At 39.5% G+C, this 15,538-nt stretch overlaps 2 protein-coding genes across 6 annotated transcripts; one reads left to right on the top strand and one right to left on the bottom strand.

The window, feature by feature from the left end:
- Window positions 1-590: 590 nt before the first annotated feature.
- Window positions 591-8,464, top strand: firrm (fignl1 interacting regulator of recombination and mitosis). Of its 4 annotated transcripts, none has more exons than XM_087785466.1 (25): window positions 591-724; window positions 859-974; window positions 1,210-1,249; window positions 1,323-1,411; window positions 1,626-1,730; window positions 1,845-1,985; window positions 2,078-2,240; window positions 2,346-2,430; window positions 2,501-2,639; window positions 2,739-2,828; window positions 2,892-2,956; window positions 3,020-3,168; window positions 3,922-4,051; window positions 4,154-4,340; window positions 4,631-4,713; window positions 4,982-5,033; window positions 5,468-5,557; window positions 5,819-6,004; window positions 6,342-6,461; window positions 6,518-6,613; window positions 6,674-6,787; window positions 7,708-7,812; window positions 7,874-7,954; window positions 8,020-8,154; window positions 8,253-8,464. In XM_087785466.1, the coding sequence occupies exons 2-25, from the start codon at window positions 879-881 to the stop codon at window positions 8,457-8,459; spliced, it is 2,748 nt and encodes a 915-aa protein (XP_087641592.1). In that variant the 5' UTR covers window positions 591-724; window positions 859-878; the 3' UTR covers window positions 8,460-8,464. The 4 variants fall into 4 exon arrangements, with proteins under 4 accessions (XP_087641592.1, XP_087641589.1, XP_087641591.1 ...); XM_087785463.1 differs by having other exon boundaries at window positions 6,503-6,613; XM_087785465.1 differs by having other exon boundaries at window positions 6,500-6,613; window positions 8,256-8,464.
- A 50-nt stretch (window positions 8,465-8,514) lies between these two features.
- scyl3 (SCY1-like, kinase-like 3) lies at window positions 8,515-13,596 on the bottom strand. 2 transcript variants are annotated; one of them, XM_087785467.1, is made up of 14 exons: window positions 13,344-13,596; window positions 13,094-13,266; window positions 12,533-12,718; window positions 12,221-12,334; window positions 12,087-12,143; window positions 11,849-11,951; window positions 11,672-11,783; window positions 11,531-11,608; window positions 11,222-11,361; window positions 10,451-10,632; window positions 10,205-10,376; window positions 9,650-9,814; window positions 8,917-9,557; window positions 8,515-8,853 (listed from the first exon to the last, which is right to left on the bottom strand). In XM_087785467.1, exons 2-14 carry the CDS (start codon window positions 13,256-13,258, stop codon window positions 8,794-8,796), a joined length of 2,175 nt encoding a protein of 724 aa, XP_087641593.1. In that variant the 5' UTR covers window positions 13,259-13,266; window positions 13,344-13,596; the 3' UTR covers window positions 8,515-8,793. The 2 variants fall into 2 exon arrangements, with proteins under 2 accessions (XP_087641593.1, XP_087641594.1); XM_087785468.1 differs by lacking the exons at window positions 13,094-13,266; window positions 13,344-13,596 and having other exon boundaries at window positions 12,221-12,282; window positions 12,533-12,667.
- Between the last annotated feature and the right edge of the window lie 1,942 nt (window positions 13,597-15,538).

Below are 15,538 nucleotides of genomic sequence, written 5' to 3'. Positions count from 1 at the left end.
AGTAGGAAAAACACCTCGCCTTCAAATTAAGAGCTGAATTTGTCTTGCAATCGTTTATTATTAATTATTTTGTAAGTGATTGTTAAAAAAAACAATTTAGATTTAGATTTACACCCAGTTAATACGTTTCAGATCTTTTTAAATTGCAAGTTTAAGAAGCAAAATAATAAAATATCATAACTTTTGATTGTAGAATCTTAGAGAAATTGATCAATGAAACAAAATATTTTAGCTTTGCTTATATGTCTTTGTTAAATATGACAGCTTTATATGTATTAATGCAGAGAATTGATATGGTCAACTCCAGATAAACAAGAGCGTCATGACATTTAAATGCGAATCTTTATTTTTTTTAACTTCCCTGGTATGGTCATGAATTAAAATAGATTGTTTATGTAAGGATATGTCACTATTATCATACGACTGTTTTATACGGTGAAAGTTGTTGTCTTTAAAATCTTTATAAAGAATTTGACGGTAGTTAGAGTTAGTGTTGACTCTTCGATTGACTCTATGTTCTGACCAATTAAAGAGTCAGAAAAAGAGGCGGTGCTTATCTTCGACGTCACATCCGATTCAAACACAAATGGCGCTCTTTCGATACATCTGTAACGCTCTACTGTTCTGCAAAATCTCTTATTTTAATTGAAACGCTTCACGTACCGCTTGCTCTACAATACGACCAGTGGTTGAAACGTTTGCCTAAATATCGAGTCGTCAAACTGTGAGTACCGATCAGTTAGCGCCATTCTCTGAGCACAACTAACAAACAATATCGAACTGTTCAATGTCCTTGTACCATGGTTATCATTTCACAAGAGAGGGAGTTTTTTTTGAATCCCTGTTTCCTCCTGTCAGTGTTCCTGAGCTGCGACATCATGTCCCAGACCAACACTTCTCTTCTGGACAAGGTTGTGCAGTGGAGCCAGGAAACATGTCGCCGGGAGATCAAGTCTGTGCTTCCACAGCTCACCATATCCTGATGCTAAATACATGTAGTGAAATGTTTAAGGTTATTATAAAGAACATACAAATATTGTCGACCATTTATCGTGGTAGTATAAACTATTATATAAACACTTATTTTCGCCTAAAAAGTGTGAATTAATGTAACTGAAGCTAAATGATATTATTCATTATAATTCATTGTAAAAATAATACAATATAAAAATATCTAATCCATATTTATATTGCCTTAACTGTTTGTACGCGTTGCACAACAAGTCTGAGAAATGGGATGATCAAATTCGTAAGTTTTTATTCAGAGATTTCAGGAATCCATATATAATGTTGTTATTTCACATTGAATCCTTTCTTCACAGGGGTATTGAAGATCATTGCAGAAATGTTCCTGCCTCACTTAGCTCTGTCAGAGCTCGAGAACACTTGCTTCTCTCAGATATTACCCAAGGTATTAGAAGAAATGTGGAATCATGATCAAACTTCTTGTTGTCAAATTTTCTTTTTTTACTTTGAATTGTGTGATAGATAGATATATAGATAGATAGATAGATAGATAGATCAACTTTATTATACAAACTTTAATTGCAGACTTGTTCTTCACTGGTGTTTTCCTTTGACATGTAGCACTCAACTTTCTTCTTTTTCATCTACAATCTTTACAGACGGTAACGATGTTCAACGGGATGATTAAGGAAATCTCAACGCAGGTTGAAGGTTTGTCCAGTCAAAACACAGAACTGTGTTCCTACCTGAGAAATATTTTGCAGGTATGGTTAAGCCAGACTATCTTGCTGCAACATTTGGTGACAATAAAACAGTATGAATGGTTGTTAATCCCAACCCCCTAGTTGCTTTGAACCAAAACATGCTTTCATTTCCAGTCAATGATGCATATCCTTAATGCCATGTCTTCATGTGTGCGTCATGTTAACACACTTGAGGAACCCCTGGCTCTGGCTTCTATTCGCTCTTTGCCAACTTGTGTCCTGCAAATATTAAGAGAAACATTTGAGCATTGCAAGGTGTGTTCCTGTCCAGTTTTGTTACAAATACTCCGTTTACAGCTTAAAATGTGGATATTTTAATTTAAAAACAAATTTGTTGTTCTTGTCAGGACAGTGAGGCCTTCTACAGAGGGTGCCTTTCGTTGGTAGCTGATCATCTTCAAAGACTATTTAAGGAGGCATTCTCACTACAAAAAGTATTTTTAGAACTCCTGGAGAGAATCTCCCTTGACAGCAGTGCCTCAAACAACGAAGTCGCAGACACTGTTGAAGGTATTTTCTGATTTGTCACTTTACATATCTTCATTGCCAATGTTTAAAAACATTATTTAAAAAAATCCTATCAGTAAATAAGGTTTTGTTTCTAATATTCCCCAGTGATACACAGCCTGTATGATATTTGCTCAGTGATCTCTAACCTGGACATTGCCCTACATGCAAACACCTGGAAATTCCTTATCAGGTCAGTCAATTATTGTTTCATTATTATTGTTATTGTATTTATATTCCAAACCAATGTGATTGATATTCAGGCAGTGTCTGAAATATCAGCCTCTTGTGGAGCAGCATCTTCATCACAATGACATCTGCAACCGCTTGTGTGAAAATCTGCTGGCTTCCTTCACACACAGTGTCGAGCTGGCAGAACAAATGAACCAAAGTTCTCTGCAGGTCTTTCGCAGTTATACTTGTTTCATGCATTCCTTTTTTTATTTAGCAAAAAGCGGTTTCATTTTTTACAATTTTTCTGTTCTTTTTTTGGCTTTATAGGAGGCGACACAAAGCCCAGAGCATAAGCTCTTCCAAAAGATGTCAAAGATGTGTCGATTCTTTGCCAACACATTAGTTAATTATATAAAGGTGAGACAGTTTAAGTCTGTTATCTGAGAACACACTGATTTTTCACTGTTGTATCTTTGACAGGAATTTAATGTTTACATGAGCGAATGTTGCGGTTCTTTTCATCAACTCTACCTTCAGATCTTGAAGTAATTTCATATTTCTTCATTTTTCATGAAAATGTATTTAATGGTGAAACTGTTATTTTTCAGTAAATTCCCTCCTAGCTTGTGCTCACCTGTGTTACCTCCATGTCTATCCCGTGAGTTAAATATGGCAGCTCTTATTCCCATGGATGCTTTACTTGTCCAACTGCTGCCTTTAAGGTCTTTTGCTGAAGTTGTGCTCCATCGGGACATGTGTAAGTTTATCCCTTCTTATCTATCCGAGTTATATTATTGAATTGTATACCACATCAGTTGTTTTAGAATTGAGTTTTGTAATGGTTTTAATTTTGCACTTTGGAATCTTCTTTTGAATAGCTTTGCATGTCGAATGGTATATTAAAAAAGTCATATCATTTTCAGACTCAGAAAGGGACTGATAAAAGGTGTTCCCAACCGCCACACAACATGCGTGTCCCCTGTAATGTTTCATCATTTAATGAAATGTAAACTACACCTTTTGTAGGTGAGGCTGAACCAAAGCACATTAAGATGCTTTTGCTACGTCCTTTAAATATATACATACACACAACTATGTGACAACCAGTAGATTTCCTTTGGTTTATTTTCCTTTAAGCAAACTCAATATTGTTTCTCAAATCTCATAATTTATTTATTTTTAACACACAAGTGTAGCGCTGTATTCACCTATGTGACACTGCAGACATGCTCTCTCTTCTTTCCAACCTCACTATTTTTAAGGTTTGTTGCATGGAGAGTTTGATGGAATGTGGCTACAACTGAAGTATTGGCACTAAACTTTTTTTGGGAAGACAAACACTCACACACTTTCTAATCTTCAATATAAAATCTAGATAAAAATCTATCTCATGATGAGTTGCATGAAGGTGCACGGTACTACTTGCGTCTAGAAATGTGTAGTTAGAGTAGTAACAGCAATTTAGGACCTGTTAAACTAAAAGGAAATCTTCTGTTTTTTAATGTTTCAGGTTCAAGCTCAGAATTCAAACTCCCTCACTGCCTTCTGCTCATAAATATACTGCATCATTTGGCCTCCCAGCCACAAGAGGTGCAGCAGCTTTGGTACACTGGCAAACAGTTTCCTGAGGAAACAACCAGGTATATACAAATGTAACTAGTTATTTAAGAAGTGAGATTTTTGAACTAGTCACTTTTATTCGTATTTTCTATCTTTTCTACTCGCTAAACTTGTGTGTCCAGATTCTCTGTCTTCCAGGCAGTGTTTAACAGTTTTCGACATTGCTACACTGAACGTAAAGTACCAGTGTTTTTGCCAGGGGTGATGATTAAAGGTCAAGCCCAGATCAAGGTCTCTCTCCATCATCACGTATGTGTACACCTTTGTGCGAATGTCGCTACACTTCCCCCCGAATATTTTGCTGCACTGGTAAGAAATACTTTTGTCTTGAATTTACCTTTCAAATATTGAATGACTTCATTCATTTTCAAGTTTATTTATGATGCGGGGAGTGAAAAACTGAAGCTGGTTTTATTCATTTTGTCTTAGAAAGATTGTCTACTTTGTTTTTATATCGATATACTCTCATGGTCCCCCCGATATGATGTAGGAGTGGCACTTCCTTCAATTCACTTCACTGTTTCGTTGCACTTGTTTGGAACCAAACTTGTTATTTTTCCGGACTGTTTCACATCTCTGTTTTTTTCCCATCATGACAGGAATATAGCTTGGTTGAAACAGTTCTACAGGCTGATACTCAGACGGCCCTGCTGGCCACTGATGTCTGGTGTTTCACTGCACGGTGAGAAGGTTTATGATGATAACATTCAAACATTTTGCAAAATCCTCTTTGGTCTTACTGTTATGAAAACATCTATTATTCCAAGAGACATGTGATATTTTCTTATGTGAAGCTATTACATTTTTAATGCAGTCTTTGTAGAACAAAGGTAATTAAACAGTGTTGCAATTTGTTGTCATTGTTGTTGTTTTTTTTCTTATAAACTGTTAATGTCCCTTTAGCTTGATAGACTTCCTGATGTAACATTTTCAAATGTATTGTGTTCTAGGTATGGATCAGCAGAACTTTGCTGTCATCATGTTCTGCTCATTGCAGAGTTGGTAAGTTAATTGTTGAAAAGTGAATTTTTGTTTTTGATAAAATAAGTGATCTTGTTAACTTTGAAGTTAACTTTTATTTGCATGTTTCTGTTAATGTCAGGTTTGTTTTTCTTCATGCTTCTGTGGCGAATGTTATCTTCTTTACTTTGACTTAACTTTGAATTCTTATTATTCTAATATTAGTTATATTAGAAATGTATTCACAATTGATTGCATCTCATTTTTATTCATCAAATTGTAATTAAATTTCAAAAATGACCAGAGAAAATTAAGCATATAATGTGTCTCACAGTGCTGCCACTATCACTCACCAAAAAGGAACAATTGAATAATGGCTGGTGCAGAAGGACTGATGCTTGTGTTTATGTGGTTAATTCAACAAAATTTCTTGTGTGAAGGTGTCTCTGAGATAAATCTGTTAATCTCTTCTTCAGGTGAAACGTTGCCCCTCCCAGTGTCACCAGTTGACTCAGCTCAGTCTGCTGCTAAGACGTATGGTTTTCTTCATGACGCCCCAACATCAGGTTTCCTTCACTTTTCCAATAATTAAGGTTTTGTCAAAACACCATCTTCATTTTTAGGGCTCAGTAGGTGGTGCTTCCTGGTGAAAATGTTTTTTCATAGGCAAGAAGTACAGAGCAGACAGTCGTAGCAAACAGTTGTGCAGTCAAACATGGAAGTATCAATAGTTGTTTATTCAAGTGTTCAAGCGTCCGTCATGGCAGACCAAGTGAAGAAACTAGTAGAATTTTAAACACAGCACTTGTTTTGAAATTTCTTTTCAGACAGAGTTGGTGAAGCGTTTTCCTCCGTCTTGTTTGGAAAACCTTCCCCTGTGGCAACATTTTCTTCTCACAGCCATCTCCCAAGATTCCCGCCATCATGTTGTTGGTGACATTGTTGCTGTCAGTCAGAAGATTCTAAGCGACTGGCAAGATGGAGAGTTTAAGTTGGGACAAGTGGGCGAACTGGTACGTATTTGCTGTTGATCCAATTGAAAATTAGCATTGAACTTCAACTTTCTCACATGATCAGCTGTAATGGTCTCTTTCACCAGATATATTGACACAATTATTGTAGTTTGATGTTCGAAGTGACATACATAGACATTGTAGCTTAAGCTCTTGTGGGTCTTCAAAATATTGGGTTAGAATTGGTCCCCAGGCAAGCACTTGGGCTAAATTTATAGTTGCAGTTGAACGCTATGTAGGTTTTCTGTCGATCCTTAACTCTCTAGGGATTTTAATTCAAAATAATAGTCCAATCCTGAACGCTGAACAAGGAACTTTCTCATGGCACTCTCCTCAGAACGTGGCTCTGCACTCCCTCCTGGTGGTGGCCAAAGAGAATGCATCGCCAGAAGAGCTACACATGCTTTCGGCAGCCAAGATTGTCTCACAGCTTTGGCTCAGGTTTACTCCACAACAGGTGAGAGGGAATTATCAGAAAAAAAAATGTAGTTGAAGAAGTGTGACATTTTGCAGGTTGTGATCCATCCTCCACTCCGGCTTACCCTGCAGCCCTTGCTCTCACTGACAGCTGTGCTGGTGAAGACAATGGGGCCTCAAGTGATTTGTCAGGTACCCCATCATTGTCACTAGCAGCACTGAATAAAAGCGTAATAGACAGATGTCTTGCAGGCTTTGATGTGTGTGGATGCTCTGCTGACTCATGCATGTTCTGATGAGTTGATCCTTGCTACTCTGGACTTTCTCTCCGCTCTGGGAAAGATCTGTGTCCCTCCTCACAGGCAGGTATGAGTAACATTGTGAAATGCTTGTGAAAATGTGAAATTGATCCCAACTTAAATAATTGGATTGTAAATTCACTGTTAAACGCATACTGTATTTTCCGCACTACAAGGTGCACTTAAAAGCCTTTAATTTTCTTAAATATCGACAGTGTGGTCGGTTATATATGAACGTTACCTGGTGGGTGACTTGTTTACAAACACTTTCATGACTCTGCGCCAAAACGCTGTGGGCAGGATTACGTCATTGCATCATCGCAGGGTGGGATTTACGACTCAGTCACATAATGGCGGACGGTTATGGAGTGAAATTACTGCCACCAGTTTGAACGAGTGTGTCTTGGTTGTTGTACACTCAAAATCACTCTACTGCACGCTCAACCAGTCATATTCAACATGTCATACACACGGGCTCTAGCGGTCATATACGCGCTCAACTTCTCTGTTGCACACTCAACATTTGTCTCCTCACAACACCAGTCTCACGTGCTGCTGCTTGAAGCCTTTTAAACATCATTTGAAAATCGTTACCATGGGAGTGAACGGACTTGTCAGAACGCTTAATAAAGTTTGACTTAATCTGACTGTTTTGTTAACTTTCCCTTTAGCACAGCTTTATATAGTGGATGCACAACTTAACCCTAGTCAAACGTTTGACTGTATCGTTTATTCTACGTGCCTTGTAGCCCGGTGCGCCTTATATATGAAAACGGTTCTAAAATGGGCCATTCATTGAAGGTGCTCCTAATAGTGCGGAAAATATGGTTGGGTCTATAAGTTGATTTAGGAAACTTCAATTGGCACTGGATATTTCACATTTAAAACTATTTCCAGCTCAAACGGGTTATAAAACGTACAACAAGAATCGGAAGATTCATCATGTTAATATTTTCATGTTGAGTAATAAATTTAGATTTTTTTCAGAGTGAAGCCCTGACGAGGTTGAGCAGACTCTTTGCAGCTATGTTGACGCTGAAGTCTTGGCTTCTGCACCAACATGCACTGGAAGCTTTTGCTGCTTTTGCAGAGGTAAGACAGAACATGGATGTACGCAGTAAAACCACACTTATCATGTGACGTTGTATTCAAGATTACAAGTCACGAAGAGGTCATATCCCATAGTCTGGCTGTTGAAGAAACCAAAAACAGGGTGGTTAATTTCCTCAGCAAGGTGAGTGATGATGCATGCTTGAGGCAGTCATGCACACATGACACTGACTGCATCTTGTGCTTCAGACTGTGACACTGCAGGAAGATGAGGACTCAAGGTTACAGAGGCTGAGGCTTGAGACGCAAATCGTTGAGCAACAATTGTTGCTGAAAATGGCCATTGTGAGTGCCAATATTGAGGACGACTCTAATGAGTCTAAGGTTGGTGAATCTTGTTTCTTTTGATATTTCTTTTGACTCTTGCAATACTCAAATCAGCCACTGAGTTTCAAAAATGTGTTTGTTGCTCTTCCAAACAGCAGACACTGAAAAGAGCTAGACTTGAGTCAAGTGGGTCAGCAGAGGAGGAGTACAGGCGTTACATACAAGAGGCTGAATGTTCCCTAAAGGCGCTTTTGAAACTACGGGAGGGGAAAGACTCTGTGACGGCGCAGCCATTGTGGTTGGAGAATAAACTTCAAGATCTGCAGAGGCTTATAACGCGGATCAAAGCTGATTGTCTATGAATTTCTTTTTTTTTTTAATATTGCAGTCTTTTTCACGAAATGTATTTAAATGCTATTAAAAAGTTGAATCATAAAGTCTTTATTTAACCAGCAAACAAATTGCTTTACACATTTATTCAAGTGCAAACTTCATGAACATTAAACGGGAATAAATATAAACCTTCACACCAGCAGGGCTTTTGGCAACAAATGAATCTGAACCTCTAGTTAGCCAGTTGGTTAGAAAAACAAAAAAGGCTTTGTTAATAAAATCTGAACACTAGTTCACTTTCTGGTCCAGATGAGAAAATGTGAAAGTGTTCGTGTACTACTTCTTGCTTATGATGATGTTCATTTACCAGACGTTGTCATCCTCCCAGTTTAGTTCTTCATCTCCCCAACCATCTGCCTCGGTCTGAAACAACAGCACAACATGAACAGGTTGATTCTCACTTGAAGCTGCTGCTACAGGACTAACCTCTATTATACTGATCGCTGCAAACTTGGCACTGAGTGCCACATCATTTATCGTCGACTCAGTGGTTGCTGGTATAATTCCTGCCCCTCCTGTGCTGCCATCTACCAGCTCAAGCCGAGCTGGAGATGACAACTTGATGTCGGGCACCATGTCGGCAAAAAGGTCCAGTTCAGGGTCCAGCAAAGGTTTTATCTTGATGGTGAACTCTTCACCCAGACCTTCATGTTTTTGAGTCACAGCAGGCTTTCTATTCTCAGAGTGCGTTTGAGTCCACCCTGATGAAGGTTTGCCGAGAGATTGTTCAGGTTGCAGACTCACTTTAAGTGGTCTAAAAGATTCCAGTCTCAAGGGTGCAGTGGCTTGTTCTTTTACAGTGGCGCCTCCTGTGGGTGTGAGGTTAGCTTGTTTTGAGAACGGGACAATTGGAGAGAGGTCAGAGGTCTGTTCCCCAAAATTGTCCCATGGGATCCCCATGTTCTGCTGTGGTACCAGGATTCGGCTGCTGAGCGGGTCCATGTCAGGGGTGGCTTCAATGTGGATCTGTACCGGCTGACTCGGGCTGGTCTCCTCCTTGTCACTCCAGTCTGGCCAGTCCTCCACTGGACCATTTGAGTGGTCCCTCTCTTGACCCCCTCGGTAGCCTTTGACAGAAAAAGAAACAGCTTTTCTCAACAGCTGACACACGGAGATGAACTCTAGATCACAGGAAAAAGTGTAACGACTAACTTCTTACCTGATTTGATCGGCTCATCACTCAGGATCTTACTTTCTTCCACTAAACTGTTCACGTTGGCCAGAATCAGGTTTCCATCTACATGAATTATTGGGCTAATGTTTAGGATGTGTGGAGGCTGGACCATGTGTGAATATGAGTGGCTGACCAAGTGGACAGGTGATGCTAGAGAAAGTAAAGAAAGTAAATCCACAACAAAGATTAATCTTGTTAATGAAATATAAAATATAAAGGTTTCTTATGCAGTTCTTTCATCCAACCCTTTGTGTAATTTTGATCATGCCTGCACAACACAAGGCTGCTCCTGGTCAGAACTGACATCATCCGACTAAGGGACTATCACTTGTTCCATTAAATTGAACGCATTTGGCGTAAAGGCCAAGTTCCTCCTGTATATCATATTAGACTGTAATTTGAACTGCATTTATTCTCATACGGGTAATTCTGTTCTTTGTTGGCTGCCATCAGTACTATCCATTTATCCACTGATACTGTCAAATGTTCCCTTTGCATACACATTACTGGGTCAGGGTTCTGTTGATGCCCGTTTCTTACTTTCCGGTGTGGCTTCAGTTGATTTTGGGAAGTTTGGCGTGGTGCGTTTAAAGACCTTTGTTCTTTCGCCTCCAACTACAACTTGAGCTCCAAGTATGGGCACCAACACTGCCAGACTTTGCAGCGTCATAGCAACCAATGAATCACTGGTGTCTCTCATACCAAGCAAAACCTGGAGAGAGAAACCTTTTGTCACAATAGAATCACAGAATTCAAAGTTGCTTCTGCATTCTTGTGGTGGCTGACCTGTGGTAAGATTTGAGATTTTAGTTCCTCGTGAGAGAAGAATTGGGCAAAGACGTGGATGTGAGCCAGCAGCACCACTCGCACGTGTTCCTCGTTGACTTTGAAGAGCTTGAGAAGTTGAGGTACCACGTGTTTGTGATAAAGAGAGACCGACAGAAGACATTCCTCGCTGTTGCGGAAATCTGATGTTAAAGAAGGATGCGATCAGTGTGAAGTTGCTACTTACAGTGTTCTACTGAAGTTTAGTCACACATTCAAGAGCCTAGTTCACAGACTGTGTTACATTTTGAAGGACTTGAATGAAATTTGACCTAATAAAACACAGAACACAACAACTTGTTTTTGTCTTCAGCCTTTCCCATCAGGGTTTCCACAGTTTCTCTTTTAACCTATCATCCTCTTCACATCCCTTCATGTCCTCTTTTGTGATGTGGACCTCACAGGTTGTTTTCCTTTCCTTTATTTCAAAACTAACATCTTCAACATTTTAACCCTATCCTACCATGTCAAAATATTTTGGCCTCCCTTGACTTTGTCTCAACATAAGTTTCTATGTATTCCCATTTTAGTCACTCCTTTTTTCTAAGCCATTCATGTCTCAAAACTGTCCCATCTGACCTTCTCTTTCAACCTGCTACTCTTGTTAGCAGCTGGCCAGTAGTCTTTGTTCTTCCAACCTGCCTGCACTCTCTTTTTTGCCTCCTTCCATCTTGATAAGTAACATTTAATCTAACAAGTTACCCTAAAGTAGAGTTTTTACTTTTTCCTCACCCTGCTTTGGCTGGAGAAGATGAGGCAAAAAGCTTTTGACTGCCATGGGCTCTGCAAACACCAGAGTGTTGAGTAGTTTAGGAACCAGACGTGCAGCTATGAGTTCTTCAGGCAGGTTCTGGACTCGATCTAGAAGGAACCTGACGAGACGTGAGGGGAACTTAATTTACACCTGTCAAGCATATTTTATAAATGGTAAGAATTAACATTCAGGACACATCAACGCTTCACAGGAAGAACATGGTTGCAACAACAGACAAGGGTAGACAGACCAACTGTTAATGTGTTGAATAAATAAAAACATCTTGCTTAAAAAACTCGTTTTTCTCCTCCTCTGTCTTCAAAGTCAGGCTCTTGAGAAAGTTGATGACTTCAAGGAATTCATTCCTGTTGAGAACATATTGTTACAGAGATAATTGATCGTTATTAAACTTGAGAAAGTTCACAAACCTGAAAAAGTCATGCGTCAGCAGCGAGCTGAGCGGAGGGCGAGAAAAGGGGTCAGAGTTCAGCAGGCCAGTCTGAAGAGTCTTTGTCAGGCTGTCAGACAGTTCCTCTGACACTGTGAGGAGGAGACAGAGTCAGAAAATGATACTAACACACCTGAACTATCAAGTTGACACTCACCGTAACCGTTCAGCAGAGGAACCAGTGTCTTGATCATGACACCGAAAGAGTAGCAGTCCCGTGCGTGTTCGTGTTTGTCCGGAAGCATTTTAAAACCTTCCACCTGTGAAGAAATGGATGAGGGAAACTTGTGTCCAGTTATGATTCGTCGAACATCTGACAGGCAAATTTAAGTGGATGATGTAGAAGGAGCGGATGACGATTAAAAGGTATGAAGAATGAAGTAAGCTCTGCATACCTGCTCCTCTGGAGGAACACAGTGGGCCTCTCTGACGAGGTGTAAACTTTTAAGAAACTGATGAAAATAAAATAATGTCAGATCACACTTTTCGTTGTGCTGTTGTAGACCGAACAGCATTCAGCCGTTATTACCTCTGGGGAAGCCTCTGAGAATTTACACACCGTCTCCATACCACCTAGTTTCCAATGACCATCTTCACTGACAAACACAGAGGAGATGCAGATGTTGTTGTGGCTTGATTTGCCCTGGAAATTATGTTAAAGTAAGAAAAACAGACTTATTCTTAATAGTTTAAGAAATTAATCTCAAAGTGTGTCAGTACCAACATTGACAATCAACATGCACAGTCAACAGTTCCAGTAAGTATCAACTGCCCACTTAACCCTAACACAGCATCTTTGGAGACGGCATATGCATTCATCTTTATGGTTGTTTGTTCTTACCCTCTCATGTAGAAAGACAATCGCCTGCAAAAGGTCATAGATTCCTGCGCAGACTTCCTCAGGGGACAGATTGTCCAGCAGCATCTCAAGTGGCCACACTCGCTCCGTCACCAGGTGAATTCCTCTGTCCTGCACTGAGCAGGAGAGGAAACGAAGAAGGCAGGGATGCCTCAGGGTCTTCAGGTGCTAAGATAGAACAGTCCATCTTTAACCATCATCTTAGCATGTCCATTTGCATGTTACACTTCATCCAATTTTAGATCTCTGATAACAACGTGGACGTTTAGTTACCCTTATCCGTATGGTTTTTTTAACAATACTGTCAAACGCTTGAGAAATAGTTGTTTCATTTGTCTAAGTCGTTCTGACACAGATCAACGAGCATAGGTTAGGAAGAAGTGAATTGATTTTGAACTGAATTTTTTTTTTTCCAATTAGACACAGAAATGCAGCAATTATTCATAAGCATGTTCGATTCAATAAAAATTTAAAATAATGATCTGGGTGTGACTATTTGCAAACGTCATGGCTGACGTGCAAGGAGGTTAAACTCAAGCAAACCTTGGCAGCTTTGTTGACTTTGTCTTCATTGCCTCGCTGGTGCACAAACACAGACGCCGAGCGTCCATCCTGAAGCACTGCGGAGTGCATGGTGAGCCCGCAGGGCAGCGTCAGCAGCGGCTCCTCGAGGGTGCAGCTCCTCACGGTGCTGCTCTCCGAACCCATACCTGCCGCTGTTTGACATTCAAACACAAAAGTTGGTTAATATGGACATTTCCTGTGTAGAGTAACGACGACGTCCTTGATCGACCTGTTGTTGTTAGAGAAGTCAGCGGGTAGAACTCTCGTGCTACGTTAGCCTGGTTGTCATTGCTACAGCTCTTCGTCACAGGACCCCCGTAAAACCAACATGATGTAGACCATGTGTCTGTAGGGTCAACTTCACGAAAACGAAAAGTGTCAAAAGTTATTTCAAGATGAATTCCAAATTCCCTGCATGAAAGTCAATGAAGCTAACGTGGAACAGCAGAAGCAGTAAACACAGTGACTTCCGGGAGTAGAAGCGACCACAAAGTAGGGGGGCGCGGTGGACAACGAAACAAAAGGCTTTCATCATTTTATGTTTTGGCTGAATTAAAAAAAATCATATGCGTGTAAATATAGGACAAACGGTTAAACAATTGACATGAATGAGATTTAATTTAGGCTCCAGATCCCCCCGCATTTATCCCGGTGGTTGCGTCCACATGGTGAGCTCCGCACGATCAACCGCCGTACAGATGTAGATAATAACTGATCACCGATTGGCTCTTCAAAAACCAACCCGGATATCACGAATGACTGCACAAACCAAGATTATAATCAGCACGCTAAGTTGATGATTATTTTAAAACTAAAAAAGAATAAATACGACTACTACTACTACTACTACTAATAATAAATAAAGTATAAATAGAAATAAAAAACAGCCAAGTCGGTGGGAGAGCGACACCCCAGGGCCTGATGTATATACTGTATATATATATATATATATATGCATATATATTTTTTTCCCAGTACAATTTCCTAATTTACCATTTACGATGCAGAGCGTGTGTGTCGTGGCCATGAAAACCGCGCAGTCTTTAGGCGTGAGTGATATTTTGATAATATGCTGATGTTCATTTGATGATAAAAATCTTATCGACCTATAACAGTTCACACTCAGATCCCTGTGGTGTATAAAGAACCTTAAAGTAGTTATTGAGAGGTGGATTGATTCAAACGTGCCTATGTGTGAAATACACGGCCCGCCACTGGTATATAGACTCACAAAGACATTATGTAATGAGAGACCCAGACATAGTGAGAGTAGTAAGAGACGCAATTAAGTTAAGGTGGACAGAACACTTCAGGAAAAGGAAAGGAAACCTAAATTCAAAACGGGCTGAGTGGCAAGCAACACTATACATTAACTTTCTAGACTTCGAAATAGCTTGCCATAGTTGGAAATCCATCTCTTTCCCTTGGACGATTCTGAGATTCTCATCCATGCCTCTGGGCTGGTCTACTGTAACTTTCTTCTGTCAGGATGATCGATAAATTCTCTCAGAACTCTTGAGTTGATTCACAACTGTGCTCTGACTCAGCCCGATCCAATTTATCTCCTTAACCCTTGTGTTATCTGAGGGTCAAGGTGACCCGGAGGCCCCAAAACAAAAGTGTTTGTGGTAAGGTATCCCTTGTGTTGGTTCTTAGTCAAGGTGTTCAACGTTCTTGACAAACACAAGGGATACCTCAAACACATTCGTTTTTTGGCCTCCGGGTCACCTTGACCCTCAGATAACACAAGGGTTAATGTTTTCACATTTCTCCTTGGCTGTCCTCTTTACATTGGCTTACAGTAGAATTTATAATACAATTTAAAATCTTTCTCTTTAACTATAACGCTTTACATGGTCTCGCACAAACATACATCACATATCTAATCCAAATATATCAGCCTTCTAGGATGTTACAATCCTTAAACTCAGCTCTATTAGTTATACCACAAATCTCTAAATGTAGATTATGGAGCCAAGGCCTTCAGTTTTCAAGCCCCTCTGCTATGGATGTGGCTAAAAAAGGAGTTTAAAGAGACTGAGCACCCTCTCCATATCCATATTTACTGCATTTTGATCAGTTTTAAATTGAAACATTTGTTAAATCAGTATTGATTGATATTATATATTAAATATACTTAATTTTTTTTTATATACATATTTGTGTATTTTTCTCTTTTAAATCTTTGAATATGAAATTATATCTCTAATCTAAATGAAAAACAAAACTGATTTAGATACAGAGGAGACATTTAAAATGTGCCATGTTTATTTAAGAACAAAACCAAAAAAAAAAAAAAAATTGATTACAATATCATATGCAAGAAGGATAGAAGGTCTTAACACATTTTCTAAATGCTTCTATATTTCTTAACACACCTGATTAAAACATGAAATGCTGTCGGTGGAGAAACCACTGAGCAAA

The sequence above is a fragment of the Callionymus lyra genome, chromosome 2 (genome assembly GCF_982586985.1).
Source record: "Callionymus lyra chromosome 2, fCalLyr1.hap1.1, whole genome shotgun sequence".
Classification (NCBI taxonomy): Eukaryota; Metazoa; Chordata; class Actinopteri; order Syngnathiformes; family Callionymidae; genus Callionymus; species Callionymus lyra.
Note: the sequence above shows the minus strand (reverse complement) of the source record. Positions and strands in the feature narration are given on the sequence as shown.